The 21,447-nt window shown below is 45.9% G+C and overlaps 1 protein-coding gene across 2 annotated transcripts in view; it reads left to right on the top strand.

The window, feature by feature from the left end:
• RBM5 (RNA binding motif protein 5) overlaps nt 1-17,636 on the top strand; it is a 37,681-nt gene extending 20,045 nt beyond the window's left edge. Inside the window, exons 7-25 of one of the 2 annotated variants that reach the window (XM_003936642.3) lie at nt 1,034-1,117; nt 2,496-2,556; nt 4,009-4,074; nt 4,333-4,493; nt 5,231-5,328; nt 5,952-6,039; nt 6,523-6,600; nt 6,685-6,757; nt 7,339-7,424; nt 8,126-8,210; nt 8,422-8,513; nt 11,988-12,149; nt 12,546-12,695; nt 12,778-12,849; nt 13,508-13,687; nt 13,988-14,062; nt 15,148-15,245; nt 15,324-15,453; nt 17,018-17,636. In XM_003936642.3, the coding sequence (XP_003936691.1) occupies nt 1,034-1,117; nt 2,496-2,556; nt 4,009-4,074; nt 4,333-4,493; nt 5,231-5,328; nt 5,952-6,039; nt 6,523-6,600; nt 6,685-6,757; nt 7,339-7,424; nt 8,126-8,210; nt 8,422-8,513; nt 11,988-12,149; nt 12,546-12,695; nt 12,778-12,849; nt 13,508-13,687; nt 13,988-14,062; nt 15,148-15,245; nt 15,324-15,453; nt 17,018-17,143 (1,965 nt within the window). In that variant the 3' untranslated portion in view covers nt 17,144-17,636. The remainder of the gene's footprint in view (nt 1-1,033; nt 1,118-2,495; nt 2,557-4,008; nt 4,075-4,332; nt 4,494-5,230; nt 5,329-5,951; nt 6,040-6,522; nt 6,601-6,684; nt 6,758-7,338; nt 7,425-8,125; nt 8,211-8,421; nt 8,514-11,987; nt 12,150-12,545; nt 12,696-12,777; nt 12,850-13,507; nt 13,688-13,987; nt 14,063-15,147; nt 15,246-15,323; nt 15,454-17,017) is intronic. The other variant, XM_010347134.3, reaches the window with a different exon arrangement.
• Nucleotides 17,637-21,447: the final 3,811 nt, after the last annotated feature.

The raw sequence follows: 21,447 nt of genomic DNA, 5'->3' as shown, positions 1-21,447 counted from the left end.
CAAGAACCAAATTGCTCAACAGTATGTATGTTTAGAGGGGTTAGACTCCTTTTTAAAATCCGGATATCTAACCTCCTACTTAAATCTGCTCTGATAGTGTCAGATCACCCCCATCCTCCATCCTCCCACCCCCAAGAAAAAGAAAAAATGCTCCTGTTAAATGAAGGCTCTTTAGGGGTAGGTGCTAGGTATACTCTTGGCTAGACTGATTCAGCTGAGAGTTTTGACCTTTTAAAGTGAAGTCCTTGTAGTCATATGGTTGACTTGAAGGGTGAGGTGGTATATGCATTTATGAGCTTTTCCTACCCCCCTGAAGAAACTTCATTGGCCTCCTGGTTACCTTGAAGAGAGTACCATCTATTTTAGTGAAAAAAACACATCTGTCACCTAGGACATGACATGGTTGCAGTTGGCAAGGGAAAAAAAATCTCATTTAGCTGTTTTAGAGTTGGTGGCATTCAGAATAGTCCCTCTTGAGAAAGAATTGTAACCAGATTCCCTTTATAAATGAGTTCCCCTCCCTTTCCCCACAAAGGACACATCCTGAAGCAGAAGGTCAGAGTGGGGAAGGAGAAACATAAAGGCTTTTACTTTGTGTAAGGATGGGGGACTGGGGAAAAAGTGAAGCAAAGCCCAAGGACTCCGTGCTAAGAGCAAAAGTAGGAGACAATCTCAGAACTGGGAGAGTTGTGTCTTCTGCTTTTTGAAGTAGACTATCACACTCAGGCAGCCTGTCAATGCTGAATGTTAGGACTTCTGTCTCTGCTGGAGACACGGCCTGGTGCAAGTCAGCGTTTAGTGTTTGACAGCTTTCTCAGCACTCCCTGACTCCGTTTACCTTTACTCCGCATCCCATTCTCTTACTGCCTATCTGAAGGATTGGATGGGCAGAGTATAGGTGGCGGTGGTTGGTCCTCCCCGTATGTTGTCCATTTAATTCCAGAGCACTGATTTTTCCGAAGTGTGCTCTGCCCTGGGAAAATGGACACATGCTCCTCACAATGGGAATAACTAATTACTTCTTTTCTTACAGAAAAAGTTGGTGATTCAAGGAAAGCACATTGCAATGCATTATAGTAATCCCAGACCTAAGTTTGAAGATTGGCTTTGTAACAAGGTAAGCATATGTTCTCAAATAGACAAAACTCCTTTAGGATATTGCTGTTTTTCTATTTATTTGACTGTCCAAACAAGCATATTAGTACTCAGTCACCAATAATATTCATGCTTTGTGACTTTCCTTGGGTCCTCCTACACTGGTACTAGATAATAGAACTAGAGGTTTTATTTATTAAGATGCATGGGCAGTCTTGCTAGGCATCGTGGCTCATGCCTGTAGTCCCAGCACTTTGGGAGGCCGAGGTGGGTGGATTGCTTGAGGCTAGGAGTTCAAGACCAGCCTGGCCAACATGGCAAAACCCCATCTCTACTAAAAATACAAAAATTAGCTGGTCATCGTGGTACATGTCTACAATTGGAGCTACTCAGAGGCTGAGGCACGAGAATCACTTGAACACAGGAGGCAGAGGTTGCAGTGAGCCGAGATCATGCCACTGCACTCTAGCCCGGGTGACAGAGTGAAATTCTGTCTCAAAAAAAAACCCAAGCCGGGCGCCGTGGCTCAAGCCTGTAATCCCAGCACTTTGGGAGGCCGAGGCGGGTGGATCACAAGGTCGAGAGATTGAGACCAACCTGGTCAATATGGTGAAACCCCGTCTCTACTAAAAATACAAAAAATTAGCTGGGCATGGTGGTGTGTGCCTGTAATCCCAGCTACTCAGGAGGCTGAGGCAGGAGACTTGCCTGAACCCAGGAGGCGAGGTTGCGGTGAGCCGAGATCGCGCCATTGCACTCCAGCCTGGGTAACAAGAGCGAAACTCCGTCTCAAAAAAAAAAACCCCAAAAAATGAAAAAGATACAGGTTCTAAGCCCAGTGATTAAGATTTTAGGTGTGTTTCATGTTACTGTTTATTGAATTCTAGAGCTCTCAATTTTTGGTGTCGTCTTTTAGCTGTATTAATCAAAATAGTTGAGAACCCTGCTAAAGTTATATACAATTTACCATTTTGAACTTGGATGTTGACATTGATATTTTTGAGAGTGCTCAGACTCTGTCCCCTGTCCCATAGGGAACTAGATAGTGGTTAATTTACCTTGTGTTTATATTTGTAGAATGGTCCGTATAGTGCTCTGTTGATAAAAGGAAAAACCTCACCAGTGACTTAACTGTAGAGTTTTCAAATGAACTGAACACTTTACTCGGCTTGATGAAAATGGGATTCTTCTTCAAAATACAACAAACTTTGTTTTTCGTGGGAGATTTTATAGTGTTAACATTCTGAATTTTTAGTTTATATCCCCATGTCTCAGCTACATAAGAATTTCTGCTTTTCTGTTAGTTACTGGGACCTACCCATGGCCCTATTGTTACTGTTACTAGAAAGCCTGGCCTAATGTGAGAAATAATTACAGATAAAACTTTTTTTTTTTTTCAGTGCTGCCTTAACAATTTCAGGAAAAGACTAAAATGCTTCCGATGTGGAGCAGACAAGTTTGGTAAGACTAGATTCAGCTGTTTGCAGTATGCATTAAAACCTGACTAATTGGGGCAGGGAGCAGTGGCTTATGCCTGTAATCCCACCACATTGCAAGACCAAGGTGGGAAGATCACTTGAGGACAGGAATTGAGTACCAGCCTGGCAAGAGATAGCAAGACCCTGCCTCTACAAAAAAAAAAAAAAATTTTTTTAAATTAGCTGGGTGTGGTGGCACACACCTGTAGTCCTAGCTACTTAGGAGGCTGAGGTGAGAGGATTACTTGAGCCCAGGAGTTCAAGGCTGCAGTGAGCTATGGTCATGCCACTGCACTCCAGCCTGGGCAACAAAGCAAGACCCTACCTCTAAAAAACAAAACAAAAATCAGATTAATAGGGCTGTTCACTGTGAGCTTGAGGAAAGTATAGATTTTAGTGTACTTAAGTAACTTGTCCGTTTTCTTTAAACCTTTTCCCTGAGATTAGGTAATGCTGCTCATGATTGTGAGAGCACAGAAAGTTCTTTTGTTTTCCAGAATTAAGTCTGCTCACCTGGTTTGCATTCTATGTCTGCCTTTCTTTAGTGCAGCGGAGTGTCAGTCACACTCTTGCACAGTTTTCACATTCTGCATTAACCGTGTCAGAGTTAATGAGGTTTTACTATAGGCACAAATGCTTAAAAAAGAAAAAAACTGATTGTTAGATGTGGTTAAAATAAAAACTTTGGCCGAGCACGGTGGCTCACGCCTGTAATCCCAGCACTTTGGGAGACCGAGGTGGGTGGATCACGAGGTCAAGAGATCGAGACCATCCTGGTCAACACGGTGAAACCCCGTCTCTACTAAAAATACAAAACATTAGCTGGGCATGGTGGTGTGTGCCTGTAATCCCAACTACTCAGGAGGCTGAGGCAGGAGAATTGCCTGAACCCAGGAGGCGGAGGTTGCGGTGAGCCGAGATTGCGCCATTGCACTCCAGCCTGGGTAACAAGAGCGAAACTCCGTCTCAAAAAAATAAAAATAAGCCGGGCGCGGTGGCTCAAGCCTGTAATCCCAGCACTTTGGGAGGCTGAGGCGGGTGGATCACGAGGTCGAGAGATCGAGACCATCTTGGTCAACATGGTGAAACCCCGTCTCTACTAAAGATACAAAAAAATTAGCTGGGCATGGTGGCACGTGCCTGTAATCCCAGCTACTCAGGAGGCTGAGGCAAGAGAATTGCCTGAGCCCAGGAGGCGGAGGTTGTGGTGAGCCGAGATCACGCCATTGCACTCCAGCCTGGGTAACAAGAGCGAAACTCCGTCTCAAAAAAAAAAAAAAAAAATAAATAAATAAATAAATAAATAAATAAATAAATAAAAATAAAAATAAAAAAATAAATAAAATAAAAATAAAAACTTTGGGGGGTTTTAATGTATTTCTTTGGTGAAAATACATTAGTTGTTTGTCTTTAATTGGATTACTTTCCCTTCTAGACTCTGAACAGGAAGTGCCTCCTGGAACCACAGAGTCGGTTCAGTCTGTGGATTACTACTGTGATAGTAAGTTCATATATGATTTTTTGGTCTTTATGTTAAAAATTTGCCTCACTTGGAAATTTCTGTTCTATTACCCTTTTTAAGGAACAGCAGCAGCTTCGGATTGTCCCATAAAAGATTGGGTTTTTAGAGTCTTTTCTGTGTCAGGGTGGAAAATACACTAGGAACACCACAAATGGATTTGTTTGTACTTGACCCTGTCTTGGAAAACATTGGTGATGGGAATGCATGGGTTATGTCATTTGTCTCATTTGCCCCTAGCAATCATTCTTCGGAACATAGCTCCGCACACTGTGGTGGATTCCATCATGACAGCACTGTCTCCTTATGCGTCCTTAGCAGTCAATAACATTCGCCTCATAAAAGACAAACAGACCCAGCAAAACAGAGGCTTCGCATTTGTGCAGCTGTCTTCTGCAATGGTGAGGTTCTCATCGATTCTTTCCTTTTTAAAAGAAACAGCTTTAAGAGGCAAATGTGGTTCATCCAGTTTTGAAACTATGTCTGAGGCTCCTGAAGCCCATAATGACAGTTTTTGCACTGCTACATTACAGGACTGATAACTTCAGTAAGTAATAAAAATAATGTGTATACCTATAGGCAGCTAATTGGCAGAATTTTTGAGCCACGTTTTAGTCCTTTGTACTTTTGTTTTTTGTTATTGTCCTTTTTTGAGATGGAGTCCTACTCTGTTGCCCAGGCTATAGTGCAGTGGTATGATCTTGCCTTACTGCAACTTGCACCCCTGGGGTTCAAGTGATTCTCCTGCCTCAGGCTCCCGAGTAGCTTGGATTACAGGTACCCACCACTAGGCCTGGCTAATTTTTGTATTTTTAGTAGAGATGAGGTTTCACCATTTTGCACAGCCTAGTCTCAAATGCCTGACCTCAGGTGATCCACCTGCTTCGGCCTTCCAAAGTGCTGGATGTACTTGGTTTTAAATTGGTTCAGCATTTTCTTTTGTGGTAGTACTGGTAACCTTCACATCCTAGAGGAAAGAGAGGTATTTCTTATTCTTGAGGTTTCATATCTGCAAACACAGTAAGGAATTAATTGCCTTTTGTTTGTTTGTTTGATAGAAAACTATTTCTTTGAATGGGATAGATGGTAGGGAGAGATTTTTAATTACAAAATTGTTTTTCTTGACATTCTTCTTTAGGATGCTTCTCAGCTGCTTCAAATATTACAGAGTCTTCATCCTCCTTTGAAAATTGATGGCAAAACTATTGGAGTTGACTTTGCAAAAAGTGCCAGAAAGTGAGTGGCATCATTGTCCTTATTTCAATCTACTGCATCTGCACATTTGTACAGCGTGCCAAGTGTACACCAAGCCTGTACCCCAAGTATATTGAGACACTGTGGTCCTCCGTGATTGCCAAGGCCGGGAGGGACACGTTTGTCGTCTTTTAGAGATTATTCCCTCCTGTCCTCTATAACCTGTTGATGAAGTTGCCTGAAATGGTTTCAGATCAGGAGAAAGCCAAGCATGGCAGATGGGTTGAGAACACATGCTTTGCAAACTGCAGCAGTGTAGTGCAAACCCATCTGGAAATAGTCCTTTCCTTCCAGAACAGCATGCTAGTAGCTTTGTGTATATAGTGCTTAATTCTAGTACCGTAAATTTCCCTTTTTTAGTATCATTGCACATCCAAAAAATGCTTTATTAGATGACAGGTTACAAAGTAGAACAGTGATACTACAGGGCCACTTTCTCACTCAGGAATTTCCCCAAGAAGAGCCTTACCCCTATGAAATGTGGCCTTGCTGGCTTTTGAAACCTGCCAAAGGGTGGAGCGAATCACTGTTTCTTTGGTGGTATAGGGGCACTAATTGTGGGAATACTGAGATAGAATCACATGATTGGACCTTTGTGGTTTCAGAGACTTGGTCCTCTCAGATGGTAACCGGGTCAGCGCCTTCTCTGTAGCTAGTACAGCCATTGCTGCTGCTCAGTGGTCATCCACCCAGGTAAGATGAAGGATCTTTTTGCTCAGGGTAGTGTGGTGGTGGTGCCCAGATTCATAGACATGACCTCTCCTGTGGTACTTGGAATACGATCTCTTTATTTAGTTTATTTATTTATTTTTTTGAGATGGAGTGTCACTCATCACCCAGGCTGGAGTACAATGGTACAATCTTGGCTTACCACAAGCTCCACCTCCCGGGTTCAAGTGACTCTCCTGTCTCAGCCAAGTAGCTGGGATTAGAGGCACATGCTACCACACCAGGCTAATTTTTGTATTTTTAGTAGAGACAGGGTTTCACCATGTTGGCCAGGCTGGTCTTAAACTCCTGACCTCAGGTGATCTTCCCATCTCGGCCTCCCAAAGTGGGATTACAGGTGTGAGCCACCGGGCCTGGCAGTATGAGTTTATTTTTAGGAAATTCTTCTGAGTTTTTTTTCCTCGATGTCCACTAAATTTGTCTTTGTCTCATTTTGATGTTTTATAGTCTCAAAGTGGCGAAGGAGGCAGTGTTGACTACAGTTATCTGCAGCCAGGTCAAGATGGCTATGCCCAATATGCTCAAGTAGGTAGATTTTAGCAGCATTTAACTTAGAGTCTTTCAGAGTGTGTCTGAGAGTAGCAGCTTAAATGGTGGACTTTTCTTCAGTACTCACAGGATTATCAGCAGTTTTATCAGCAACAAGCTGGAGGATTGGAATCTGATGCATCATCTACATCAGGTAGTAAACTTTGTCTCTCTCTTACCTTTGTTTAAGTACCTATGGTTGAAGAAGTATGACTAAATGTCTTAACTGGACCAAAAGCTACAAGTCCATTTCTCTAAATATAGGGGGCATAGCCGGGCACAGTGAATCATGAGGTCAGGAGTACAAGACCAGCCCGGTCAAGACGATGAAACCCCATCTCTACTAAAACTACAAAAATTAGCCAGGCGTGGTGGCAGGCGCCTGTAATCCTAGCTACTTGGGAGGCTGAGGCAGGAGAATTGCTTGAACCCAGACAGGAGAGGTTGCAGTGAGTTGAGATTGTGCCACTTACACTCCAGCCTAGGCGACAGAGTGAGACTCCCACTCTTTAAAAAAAAAAAAAAAAAAATGTAGGGGACATTTTCTTAGCCAGAATCCTTAACTTTGTATATCATATCTAGTAGAATTAAAAGAAAATGAAAATGTTACAGATTCCAGGATACGTAGGAACTGACATATATAATGACAAAAGGCTAGATTGGGCATTACAAATGAAGATGTTTGGCTTGGTGTTCAGTGCCTTGGCTCTCCCTAATCCATGTGTTTATCATCAGGCACGGCAGTGACCACCACCTCAGCGGCTGTAGTGTCTCAGAGTCCTCAGCTGTATAATCAAACGTCCAATCCACCTGGCTCTCCGGTAATCCTGTTGTCCTCTATACAGAACTCGTGGCTGATGGGGAAACTGTTTTTTGCTGTATGAGTATTACCCTTTCCTGTCATATGAGCCAGGATTGAGTAACATACACATTTCAACCTTATTTTTTTCTATCATCTTACAAATATTAGATAATTTTATATATATATATATGTGCATATATTTTTTAAATATAAAATTTCACCTGTGTATTTATACTTTCTGCATGCTTCAACTTGACCTTTAGAAAGAAAGTTGTCGCCGAGCATGGTGGCTCATGCCTGTAATCCCAGCACTTTGGGAGGCCGAGGCGGGCGGATCACAAGGTCAGGAGTTCAAGACCAGCCTGGCCAACATGGTGAAACCCCGTCTCTACTAAAAATAAAAAAATTAGCTGGGTGTGGTGGCACACACCTGTAATCCCAGCTACTTGGGAGGCTGAGGCAGGAGAATTGCTTGAACCTGGGAGACAGAGGTTGCAGTGAGCCAAGATTACACCACTGCAGTCCAGCCTGAGCAACAGAGCAAAACTCCGTCTTGAAAAAAAAAAAGAAAGTTGTCAACATGTGTTTTGCTGAGGGATTGCCTTAGATTATTGCTACAGTGTGTCCCAGGGGAGCCCTTCGTCCTGGATGATTGCAGTGATTTAGCTCTCTTGAAAGGCTTTACAGTTGAAATTATATTGAAGCTGCTGTTCTTTCCAGACTGAGGAAGCACAGCCTAGCACTAGCACAAGTACACAGGCCCCAGCCGCTTCCCCTACTGGTGTAGTTCCTGGTACCAAATATGGTAAGCCAAACCTCATGGGGCTGTTGACAGTTGGAAGGTCTTAGTTGTTGTCTTTGTTTAGTAAGAGTTCTCCCTTTGCGGGTATCAGAGGGACACTTGGGGATATGAGACGGAGAAGAAACATTAGGCCTGCTGCATCTTACTGACTTAGAATTTGAAATAAAGCCAGTTCTTACCTGGAATGACTGTGTACTGGATTTTGTTTTTGCAGCAGTACCTGACACGTCCACTTACCAGTATGATGAGTCTTCAGGATATTACTATGATCCGACAACAGGGCTCTATTATGACCCCAACTCGCAAGTAAATGCGCTGCTTTCCTCCTCAGTTTCACTAGAAGTATCTTAGTTTACTTAGTGCATTTATAGGGCATAAAATGAACTCTTTCCTGCAAAAGAATATATGACTGATTAGTTTTAACTTCTTCAAAGCCACTAAAATGGAATTTTTATTTGGAGAGTATGTTTTAATTTTAGGGTTAAAAATGTTTTGGGGTGACCGGGCGCGGTGGCTCAAGCCTGTAATCCCAGCACTTTGGGAGGCCGAGGGAGTTGGATCACGAGGTCAAGGGATCGAGACCATCCTAGTCAACATGGTGAAACCCCGTCTTTACTAAAAATACAAAAAAAATAGCTGGGCATGGTGGTGCATGCCTGTAATCCCAGCTACTCAGGAGGTTGAGGCAGGAGAATTGCCTGAACCCAGGAGGTGGAGGTTGCGGTGAGCCGAGATCACGCCATTGCACTCCAGCCTGGGTAACAAGAGTGAAACTCCGTCTCAAAAAAAAAAAAAAAAAAATGTTTTGGGGTATAATATACACATAGAGAAAAATACAAAACTGAAATGTGCAATTCTTTAAATGTTTACATGTATATACATTTGTGTATTACATATGTGTATATATCACCACTTATTCCCAGCCCACCTGGTCCTCCTGCCCATTGCTGGTCAGTATCCTCTTCAGTAACCACTATTTTGATTTGAATTGCCATAGATTATTTTGTCAAGTTACAATTTATGGGAAGACCTAGCTAGAAACTTTAAATTGTGGTTTTTCTCCCTATTAAATTTACTATTTTAGAGTGTACAAATCAGTGGCTTTTAGTGTATTCACAGAGTTGTGTAATCGTTACCACTGTCTACTTTCTCTCTTTTTTTTTTTTTTGAGACGGAGTTTCGCTCTTGCTTGTTACCCAGGCTGGAGTGCAATGGCACGATCTCGGCTCACCGCAACCTCTGCCTCCTGGGTTCAGGCAATTCTGCCTCAGCCTCCTGAGTAGCTGGGATTATAGGCACGCGCCACTATGCCCAGCTAATTTTTTGTATTTTTAGTAGAGACGGGGTTTCACCGTGTTGACCAGGATGGTCTCGATCTCTTGACCTCGTGATCCACCCGCCTCAGCCTCCCAAAGTGCTGGGATTACAGGCGTGAGCCACCGCGCCCAGCCCACCACTGTCTAATCTCACAACATTTTCATCACTCCAGGAAGAAACTCTACCTGTTAAGCAGTCACTACCCATTCTGTTCTCCCCTCCAGCAACAACTAATCTACTCTCTTTCTCTGTGGATTTGCCTGTTTTGTTTTATTTTTGTTTTTGAGATAGCATCTCGCTCTGTCGCCAGGCTGGAGTTCAGTAGCTTGATCTTGGCTCACTGCAACCTCCAACTCCCTGGTTCAAGCAATTTTTCTGCCTCAGCCTCCCAAGTAGCTGGGATTACAGATATGTGCCACGTAGCCCAGCTAATCTTTGTATTTTTAGTAGAGACAGGGATTCACCATGTTGGCCAGGATGGTCTTGAACTCCTGACTTTAAGTGATCCACCTGCTTCAGCCTCCAGAGTGCCAGGATTACAGGCATGAGCCACCACGCCCAGCTGTCCTTGACATTCCATATAAATGGAGTCAGACAATAGATGACCTTTTTTGTCCAGCATCATTTACTTTGCCTCCCTGTATATTCTTCAGGGTAGAATTTAGCAGATGTATGGAGTGATGTTTTTTTATTTTTGGTGGCATATGTAACTTTTAAAAGGGAAAACAAACAACTTTAACACTCCATAAATAACTATTTATGACCGGGAACTGTATATATAGAATAGTAAAATAAGTATTTTTAACAGGAACTTGGCATTAATAACTTGTGGTTTCTGAGAGATTGAAGTGTGAAGCTGTGTGCCACCTGCCTAAGCAGGCCAAGTCTCTGCATGCTTCTTCCACTTCTCTTGTTTTTGAAGTCTGGCCATTTATTTCCTTGTCAGTTCTCCTTGGTGGCCTTAGAAGTTGTGTCTATGGCCAGGCGTGGTGGCTCACGCCTGTAATTCCAACACTTTGAGAGGCCGAGGTGGGTGGATCATGAGGTCAAGATATCGAGACTAGCCTAACCAACATGGTGAAACCCCATCTCTACTAAAAATACAAAAATTAGCTGGATGTGGTGGCGCACACCTGTAGTCTCAGCTAGTTGAGAGGCTGAGGCAAGAGAATCGCTTGAACCCAGGCAGCAGAGGTCTCTGCACTTCAGCCTGGCTACAGAGTGAAAGGAAAAAAGTGTGTCCACCACCTTACCCAGAAAAGACAGACACTCTCCCCACTGGGCATGGTTTCTCATACTTGTAACCCCAGCACTTTGGGAGGCTGAGGTGGGCAGATCACCTGAAGTCAGGAGTTCGAGACCAACCTGACCAACATGGAGAAACCTTGTCTCTCCATACTAAAAATATAAAATTAGCTGGACATGGTAGTGCATGCCTGTAATCCCTGCTATATTTGGGAGGCTGCTGCAGGAGAATAGCTTTGAGCCCAGAATGCGGAGGTTGCAGTGAGCTGAGACATTACACTCCATCCTGGGCAACAAGAGCAAAACTCTGTCTCAAAAAAAAAAAAGGCACTGTCTCCTGGGTCCCTGTTAAGCAGATAGAATGAGTGACTGGAAAATAGAGGATATGTGACACCTTTCCTCTGCTGCAGTTTCTGCTAAGCTTGGGTTCCTTCACCAACACCTCCTTCCAGCTCCAGGCTAGTATTTACGCCCTGTATGCGGTTGCCTGGTATCCAAAGGATTCTACGTGGATGAGCCTGATGATGAGCTGTTGTCATGGCAGATGTGTGAATTCCATGACACGTCCACCTGTTCTGGCTGCCTCGTTTATGTAAACAGTCTGTGGAACAGAGTGAGATAAATTGGGTGCCTTCTAGCTAGGCCCAGGGATTAAATTAATGGGAACTAGACTTTTTTTATTTTTTTTTTTGAGACAGAGTCATACTCTGTTGCCCAGACTCACTGCCACCTCCATCTCTCAGGTTCAAACAATTCTTGCCTCAGCCTCCTGAGTAGCTGGAATTATAGGCATGCCGTAACGCCCAGGTAATTTTTGTATTTTTAGTAGAGATGGGTTTTCACCGTGTTGACCAGATTGGTCTCCAACTCCTGACCTCAGGTGATCTGCCCACCTCAGCTTCCCAAAGTGCTGGGATTACAGGCATGAGCCACTGCACCATGCTGGGAACTAGACTTTTTAAAGAAACCATATTCTATTTTTATTCTAGCAGTGTCACACCTCTTTGCTAGAGTTAAAAAAAAAAAAAAAAGAGAGAAGAAGGCTAAGTTCATCATCTTAGCCTATACCAGGTGTGCCAAGGGTCTTTCTGGGCAGGAAGTATCACTAGTCCACACATATTTTATCTTTTTTTTTTTTTTTTTTTTTTTTTTTGACAAAATATTTAGTTGACTGAAATAGCAGAAAGTCTGCATTGTTTTTGGTTTTTTGTTTTCTAGTACTACTATAATTCCTTAACCCAGCAGTACCTTTACTGGGATGGGGAGAAAGAGACCTACGTGCCAGCTGCAGAGTCAAGCTCCCACCAGCAGACAGGCCTACCTCCTGCAAAAGAGGGGAAGGAGAAGAAGGAGAAACCCAAGAGCAAAACCGCCCAGCAGGTCAGAACATGACCCATATTTCTCTCATTGAGGTATTTGGCTGAACTCTTGGTTTGGAGGTTATAGCATTTATGTCAGCATTATTTGCATTCTTAAAAATTGGGCTCATACTAAGTTCTTAGAGCATTTTGCAGTGTCTTATTGTTACCATTTCTTGACTGTCAGTTAGCCTATGCACTTAAGAAAAAAAGCCCTGGAAATCTCAAAGCCTTTCAAGCAGTATTCATGAATGACTTTGGTTACATGTGATAGCATCTAATGGAAGTATTTGTAGGTGGAAGTAAGAGTAGAAGGGGTTTGTTACAGGGCATGTAGTTGAGATAAGATCCTTAATGGCTCATTCTCATGGCACAGGGGATTAAATGTTTTTTGGTGGTGTTTGTCGTTTGACATTAGATCGCCAAAGACATGGAACGCTGGGCTAAGAGTTTGAATAAGCAGAAAGAAAACTTTAAAAATAGCTTTCAACCTGTCAATTCCTTGAGGGAAGAAGAAAGGAGAGAATCTGCTGCAGCAGACGCTGGCTTTGCTCTCTTTGAGAAGAAGGTAATAGCAGGAATGGCCACTACGTCATGTGATGGGAACTTACCTTAAACTTGAGGCTTATGACTTGTCCTCTGTTTCCCAGGGAGCCTTAGCAGAAAGGCAGCAGCTCATCCCAGAATTGGTACGAAACGGAGATGAGGAGAATCCCCTCAAAGTAAGGAAGTACCAACAGTGTTTTAAAGACCCTGTCTGTGGTTTGTGTCTCACGTTAAGGCTCAGCTGCATCTTAGCTAATATGATTCCTACTTAAAACCAAATGTGAATGGCCGGGCGCGGTGGCTCAAGCCTGTAATCCCAGCACTTTGGGAGGCCGAGGCGGGCGGGTGGATCACGAGGTCGAGAGATCGAGACCATCCTGGTCAACATGGTGAAACCCTGTCTCTACTAAAAATACAAAAAAATTAGCTGGGCATGGTGGCACGTGCCTGTAATCCCAGCTACTCAGGAGGCTGAGGAAGGAGAATTGCCTGAACCCGGGAGGCGGAGGTTGCGGTGAGCCGAGATCGCGCCATTGCACTCCAGCCTGGGTGACAAGAGCAAAACTCCGTCTCCAAAAGAAAAAGGAAAACCTAGTCACCCAGGAATCCATTTCTTAGCCTCCAAAAATGTTGGTACAGGAGGCTGTCAGGCCTACCACTCATGGACCTGACTGCTCCATGCAGTTGACAAAATGCGATTTAGTATTTGACATAACAGTAATGAGTATTCACTACCGTTTTGGATGAGGCATACTTTATGCAGTTACATAGCCATAGCCATCTTCCTATTGTACATTTCCAGTGACTTATTGTACATTTCCATTTTGTTCGCAGAGGGGTCTGGTTGCTGCTTACAGTGGTGACAGTGACAATGAGGAGGAGCTGGTAGAGAGACTTGAGAGTGAGGAAGAGAAGCTAGCTGACTGGAAGAAGATGGCCTGTCTGCTCTGCCGGCGCCAGTTCCCAAACAAAGATGCCCTAGTCAGGCACCAGCAACTCTCAGACCTTCACAAGGTGGCCATGCTTTTCTGAGCTGAACTGAGGGGGTGAGGGGAGGCAGTGAGACAATTTGAGTGCCCTAACAGTGCTGACAGTTCCATAAATACCTGCCATCGTATGATGGCCTTACAGAAATCGTTCCCAGTGATGGTGGAGGGAGTCTGGCAGCCCCACACACATCAGACTCTATAGTTTTTATGTGATTGTGTATTGGTTTGGGCTTCGGCTCTTAAAATACAATCATGTTACTAATGTTAGGACATTTCAGATTAAGATGGTCTGAGTCCTTACTGCATCTTTAAATTTTTTGTATAGCAAAACATGGACATCTACCGACGATCCAGGCTGAGCGAGCAGGAGCTGGAAGCCTTGGAGCTAAGGGAAAGAGAGGTGAATGGAAAACTCTGCCACTAGGAAGAGCATGTTGGGATAATCACCTTTAGCTTTTATTTCTAACATTTAGTTCCAGGTCCCAGGGGTAGGATAGAAGGATTTGTCACACCCTTATCATCTGACTGTTGTAGTTCATGTAGCCTAGACCCAGGCTCTGTGTGCCTTGTGAGCCTCACATTGTTCCTTCATCATGAAGCTGCACAAGGCAGAAGCACACTGCAGAGACTGCTCACAGGTCTTGAATGCCAGAGCTCACTGCTTAAATTCACTGGATTTTGTTGTGGAGAGAGGGTCTAGTTTGGCCTGGGCAGGGAAGCCTTCGTGGGCAGTGAAGGGGGCTTCAAATTAATCCCAGAGGACAGCAGGACATGAGGTTATTGAAAGGAAGGATGGGATATGAAAGGAATGGTGGGAAGAACATGGCCAGTAGATGTGGGAACAAAGGCAAGAGAGAAGCCTGTGACACAATAAATGGGCAGGCAGTTAATGCTGTGGTTGGGGCAGGCTGGCAGCCAGGTGGACAGGGATTTAAATGCAAATACAGGCCTGTGAGTTAAAAATGAGCAAATGGGTTAGAAATCTCCCACCCTGAGATAATTCTGAAGTGTCTGTAGTTAAGGCTTTTGCTTTTCTTCCCTGCCTCCCCCACCCCACCCATCCCACTATCTATGGTTCCACCTCCTCAGGGACTGCTAAACAGGTCTCTGGAAGCCTCCTTGATGTGGGAGTTACGCCTGTCCAAATGCTGAGGGGAGCAGGCAACTCCACCTTCTCCTTGGCAGACAGTACCCATGGCCCAGTGGGCTGGTTGAAGAGCTTGATTGGGGGGAGCGGGGGGAGCTAATTAAATAAAACTGCTTATTGGAGACAGTTCTACCCCTGCTTGCACACAATTCATATCTACAAACTTAACATTTTAGATATGATGAGGGGAACGAGGGAATTTGGTATTTCAGAGCAGTCTAAAAAAAGCATTCTCCAGATTTAAAAATAGAGGGGGGATAGTTTTGAAGAATAGTTGCATTAGATGGTTATAGGTTGAAGTCTGTGAACATTTCCAGCAGTGTTTTTTTCCCATGTAGATGAAATACCGAGACCGAGCTGCAGAAAGACGGGAGAAGTACGGCATTCCAGAACCTCCAGAGCCCAAGCGCAAGAAGCAGTTTGATGCCGGCACTGTGTATGTGATGTGCACATTTTCCAGTTCGTAAGCTGGGGCTCTGGCTATTTTAAGTAACTGTGTGTTTGCCACTGGCAGGAATTACGAACAGCCCACCAAAGATGGCATTGACCACAGTAACATAGGCAACAAGATGCTGCAGGCCATGGGCTGGCGGGAAGGCTCTGGTTTGGGACGAAAGTGTCAAGGCATTACCGCTCCCATTGAGGTAAGCAGTAGGGTCAGGCCTCGGTGTGTGCCAGACTTATAGGCTGGTTCCAGAGATGAGATCAGAGCACTTTTAGAGCCTGGGATCCAGAAGCAGCTTTACCTTAGCATTGCCAGTGAGTGGGATTCTTGTTCCCTCCAGTCTTCCTTTTAAGGAGGGAAGAATGGGTGCAGTACCCCTACTTGATTTTTCTGGCCCGATTTTTGGTATCTTTGGGTAAAACCCACTTCTAAAGATAGTATCTTTCTAGTTTCTTTGTTATAAACAGACCCTATCACTGAGAATGCTTACATCCTTAACGTCAGCATAGACCTACTTAGCTTTTTTTAAAAGGCACTATAATTTTTTTCTAAGTGATTTTGATTATGTATTTTTAAAAAAAACAACAAAATTTAGTAGGGTTTTCACAAATGATAAGAAATCCAGCCGGGCGCGGTGGCTCAAGCCTGTAATCCCAGCACTTTGGGAGGCCGAGGCGGGTGGATCACGAGGTCGAGAGATCGAGACCATCCTGGTCAACATGGTGAAACCCCATCTCTACTAAAAATATAAAAAATTAGGCCGGGCGCGGTGGCTCAAGCCTGTAATCCCAGCACTTTGGGAGGCCGAGGCGGGTGGATCACGAGGTCGAGAGATCGAGACCATCCTGGTCAACATGGTGAAACCCCGTCTCTACTAAAAATACAAAAAATTAGCTGGGCATGGCGGCACGTGCCTGTAATCCCAGCTACTCAGGAGGCTGAGGCAGGAGAATTGCCTGAACCCAGGAGGCGGAGGTTGCGGTGAGCCGAGATCGCGCCATTGCACTCCAGCCTGGGTAACAAGAGCGAAACTCCGTCTCAAAAAAAAAAAAATATATATATATATATATATATATATATAAAAAATTAGCTGGGCATGGTGGCGTGTGCCTGTAATCCCAGCTACTCAGGAGGCTGAGGCAGGAGAATTGCCTGAACCCAGGAGGCGGAGGTTGCGGTGAGCCGAGATCGCGCCATTGCACTCCAGCCTGGGTGACAAGAGCGAAACTCTGTCTCAAAAAAAAAAAAAAAAAAAATCCTTAACTTGGTCAGAGCCCAGATTGAGGCATCATATCCCAGGATCAAGAGGCCCCCTACCCACTGGCCTTCTAGGCAGGAGCTAACCTGTGATTGTCCCTGCTCTGTCCTGGGAGCACAGCTTAGGTCAGACTTGTAGACCATGTTCATCCTGTTTATCTGAGTTCTGCTGACATCAAGCTGTCCTGTGTAATCTGTGCCTGTAATTACCAGGCCTTCCCATGCTTCAGAAGAGTACTTTGGGGCCCTTTCCTAGGCATGAATGCTTGCTAAGCAGGCATTCAGGGGTGGGCGATTTGCTTCATCTGCCTGTATTCCATAGCCCATTTTATTCCTCCAGCCCTTACACTTGCTCCTGGTCTTTTCTGGAGAAATCCTTGTCTTCATATGCAGTTTCCTCTCTTCCATCTCCTGGTGGGTGGTCCTGCTGGGTAAGGAGTGGGTTTGGTGAGAGGTGGAGCGATCCATACCCTACCTGCCAGCTGACAGTCTCTGTGTTTCCCCAGGCTCAAGTTCGGCTAAAAGGAGCTGGCCTGGGAGCCAAAGGCAGCGCATATGGGTTGTCGGGCGCCGATTCCTACAAAGATGCTGTCCGGAAAGCCATGTTTGCCCGCTTCACTGAGATGGAGTGAGAGAGATGACAAGGAGCACAAGACGTGGTGCATCTCCTGAATTCGCTCTTACCGCCTGTCTCTCTAAGGGCATGCCTTGTGCTGTTAATAGATCTTAGGGAGAACCACTTCATTCTGCAGGGTTCTCCCTCCCACCTTAAAGAAGTTCCCATTATGTGGGTTGTCTGGTGAATGGCCTTCCTTCCCGCCAGAGAGCTTGTGAACAGACCTGAGAGGACAGTGGGTTTTTTTATACTTACGTGTACATAGTGTAATGTAGCGTGTTTACATGTGTAGCCTATGTTGTGTCCCTCAGCCCCTCACATTCCTAGGGGTTTGAGATGCCCTGGGTGGTATGTGACACCAGAGCCACCTCTGTCATTTGTTGTTGTGATGTCTTTTCTTGGCAAAAGCCTTGTGTATATTTGTATATTACACATTTGTACAGAATTTTGGAAGATTTTCAGTCTAGTTGCCAAATCTGGCTCCTTTACAAAAGAAATACCTTGAAAAATGGGTGTTCTGTGTCTCTTTATTCTCGGGTGGGTAGGTGGGTCAAGCATGTGTGAGCCTGGTGATGAAATCAGTTTATTACTTGCCCCCATTACCATGTTCAGATTTTTTTTTTTTAAGACAAGTTTTCAATTTGTTGTCCAGGCTGGAATGCAGTGGTGCGATCACCTCACTGCAACCGCCACCTCCAGGCTCACTCGATCCTCCCACTAAAGTGTTGTAAGTATCTGGGACCTACAAGCCCATACTACCGTGCTGACTTTAAAATTTTTTTGCAAAGATGGGGCCTCACTATGTTTCCCAGGCTGCTCATGGTATGTTCATAGTTTTAAGTTCAAGAGTTTAACATGTTTTAAAACTCTTTTTTTTTTTTTCTTTTTTTTTTTTTTTTTTTTTGAGACGGAGTTTCGCTCTTGTTACCCAGGCTGGAGTGCAATGGCGCGATCTCGGCTCACCGCAACCTCCGCCTCCTGGGCTCAGGCAATTCTCCTGCCTCAGCCTCCTGAGTAGCTGGGATTACAGGCACGTGCCACCATGCCCAGCTAATTTTTAGTATTTTTAGTAGAGACGGGGTTTCACCATGTTGACCAGGATGGTCTCGATCTCTCGACCTCGTGATCCACCCGCCTCGGCCTCCCAAAGTGCTGGGATTACAGGCTTGAGCCACCGCGCCCGGCTAAAACTCTTCATGGAAATCGTGGAAACTTAGTTTTTATACTAAGACCAAAGATAGCATGAGCACTTGTGCCTCTCCAGTTTTCACAGACTGTATTCCAGACATGCCAAAGTGGAGTTAACCACTGCACTGCTCTGCAGGGCAGATGCTCCTTGCTTTTGGCCATGATACAGATGATACCTGGTCCACCCTTTTGCTGCGTTCAGAATTAAGGTTATCTCCCCCTGGCAGCACTTCACTCACTTTCTCTTCTCAGCTGCTAAGGAGGTCCTGGGTACATTGCAGAGTTTTCTGTTTTGAATGATACTTCATCCTTGGTGCTCTTCCACAGGGCAGAAAACACCATTTTGACCCAGAAGATTATGCCTGATAAAGGCAGGAAATGTGCCTGGATCTCAGGCTGTTCTTGGGACCAGGTGATGTGATGGGGTGTTCACATTGCCTGTCTGGCCAAAATGAATGCTTGAGCTTCACAGATTGGGCATGCAGTTAGGGAGAGTGGCCTTTTCTCTGCAGTTTGCTTTTGAAGCTAGACTGGCTTTTGTGGGTGATCACATTTTCCTCTTCAGGCAGGCCTTTAAGGAATAGAAAATGCTCAAGAGGTGCTTTGAAAGCACAGGTCCTCACCCTGACCTATAGGGTGGTGCTTTGGAGAAGTTGAGCCTAATCACACAGCTCTGCTAAGTAGAGGTGAAGGCAAGTGCAGAAGCCCAAAGCCTGGATGTCTGGAGAGTAAGGCTTGGAAACCTCACAGATGACCTATGCGCCCAGAGCTGGAGTGGGGAGTGTGTCACAGATCTGGTCTATCAGAGTTGGAGAAGAAACCCAGCCTCACCTCCAGATCCCTTACAGCATCCGGGAGATGCTGGTGTTCCTCAAACCTGAGCAGCAGTCCTGAGTAGCCTAACTAGACCCTTTTGACAGCTGCCTGGAAAGCTCTTAATTACATGCACCCAGTTCAGCAAAGGCTGGGTGGAAGTGTCTTCCCTAGGGGAGCCACGGCCAGGCACTGGCAGGAGAGCCAGCTCTCCAGCAGCCTCAGATTGACTTCCCTGTTCCCAGAAGGGCACTTGAACCTATCCCCACACTGCTGGTCCCTACAATCAACTGTTGAAGCTGCTTAAGGTTCTCCCGTGTGTGTGCTGTGGACCACAGCATCTGTTGTGAACACCAGCGTGGTTTTTCCTATGAACATGAAACAGTTCCTGTGAACGTGAGGGTCTCAGCCAGCCCCTCAGAAATGGAGGCTCCCTTCTCTTGCCTGCTCCTCCACAGCCGCACCTGTTACCAACATACCTAGCCAGGTGACTGCAGCCTTCAACCTGCATCTAAACTGATGGCCCCAGTTCTTGAGGTTTGACAGGCTGTTATCTTGGGCCCAGGTATCCTGCAAGACCATATTTGGGTGATCCTTCTGGTTTGGAAGCACTAAGATCCCAAGCATCCCCCTGACTGACCCATCAGGGTTTACTCCAATCCCAAGCCCGGTTAAGTGTGCTGTGTACTGCCCACAGGGCCACCATCCCTCCTAGCCCTGTCTGACATGGGGGTGTTGTGAGAGTAGTGCAATCTTCTCAATCAGGGGAACCCAAATCCTGAATTTGAAAGGACTCTTACTGAATTAGAAGGAGCCTCCGCCGGGCGCGGTGGCTCAAGCCTGTAATCCCAGCACTTTGGGAGGCCGAGGCGGGTGGATCACGAGGTCGAGAGATCGAGACCATCGTGGTCAACATGGTGAAACCCCCGTCTCTACTAAAAATACAAAAAAATTAGCTGGGCATGGTGGCGCATGCCTGTAATCCCAGCTACTCAGGAGGCTGAGGCAGGAGAATTGCCTGAACCCAGGAGGCGGAGGTTGCGGTGAGCCGAGATCGCGCCATTGCACTCCAGCCTGGGCAACAAGAGCGAAACTCTGTCTCAAAAAAAAAAAAAAAAAGAAGGAGCCTCCAAGGGTTCCTAAATCCAGACTGCCCTTGGCCAGGACAGCTGCTACAATGTGCAGGGCTTTGAGGGCTGTCCAGGAGCAGCTGTCATGGCTGTGCATCAAACAAGTTTCAAAGCCCAGATGAGCAGCTCAGTCTGAGCTAAGCTCCCCAGGCATGCAGAGTCTGGCTGGGGGGTCTCAAGGACACCCGAAGCCCAGCCACCCTGATTCAGGATGGACGAATGCCCTCAGGGACAGGTGGGGTGTGGGGGGAGAATCCCCCTAGACCAAACCCTGGAGGGAAGGGTACTGTGCTGCTAGTGGCCACCAGGTGGCAGGACTCTATCATCTTTCCAGCCAGGCTGGTGTAGGTGGCAGTCCTGAGGTACCGGACGTTCCCAGGGGCTCTTTCCTTGTCTGTGGGACTCAAGGAGACCTGGCTAGAACTTCGGCCTTGAAACTCTGTGGAGTCAGGCAGGTGCCAAGTCTGCTTGCCTTGCAAGTTCCTGAGGGTCTCTGACCCCCACTGACTAGATGGTGAAGTCGTCCCCACAGTGCTCCACGGGGCAAGAGCCAGGCTGACCCTGTGCACAGTAGGCGCTGTCCTCTCTTAGCAATTCTTTCTGACCCAGGTAAATGATTTCTGCCGTCAACAAAGTGCATTTCTCCCTTTCCCCACCACGTTATTGACTCAGAAGCACAGTTGCTAGAGCATCAGACCCTCAGCTTCTATCCTTAACAGCCCAGGAGGAGTTGGAGCCCAGCTTGTCCAGGGCTCCCAGATGGAAGCAAGGGATGCCCATAGCCCCTTACCCAGCCTCGCAGAAGCTGGCAGGAGAGAGGTAGACTCATGGACTTGGGTTAAGGTCAGAACCCTATGGGGTGGGCCACACCTGGCCAGAAAGAACTTTCCGGCAGAAGGCATGAGCCAGGGGCAGGGCCCTCCCATCCTGTTTAGTCCAAGCTGCACTGCCATCCCATTTAAAGAGGAAACAGACTCAGCTGCTGCTGGACTGGGCTGCTGCTGGCAACTGCTACGCTGTCCCTGCTCTGGTGCAGTGGAGATGGGCCCCCGGTGCAGGTACAAGGTTGGGGTCCAGCAAGATGCACTCCACCCTTAGAGTGAGCTGGGCCTTGGGATGCCTCCCAGTGCCCTGGGGAGAAAGGAGACAGAGAGGGAGAGGCAGGAGAAGACAACCAGAGGCAAAGTGA

The sequence above is a fragment of the Saimiri boliviensis genome, chromosome 8 (assembly GCF_048565385.1).
Source record: "Saimiri boliviensis isolate mSaiBol1 chromosome 8, mSaiBol1.pri, whole genome shotgun sequence".
NCBI lineage: Eukaryota > Metazoa > Chordata > Mammalia > Primates > Cebidae > Saimiri > Saimiri boliviensis.
This window is presented reverse-complemented; position numbering and strand designations above follow the sequence as displayed.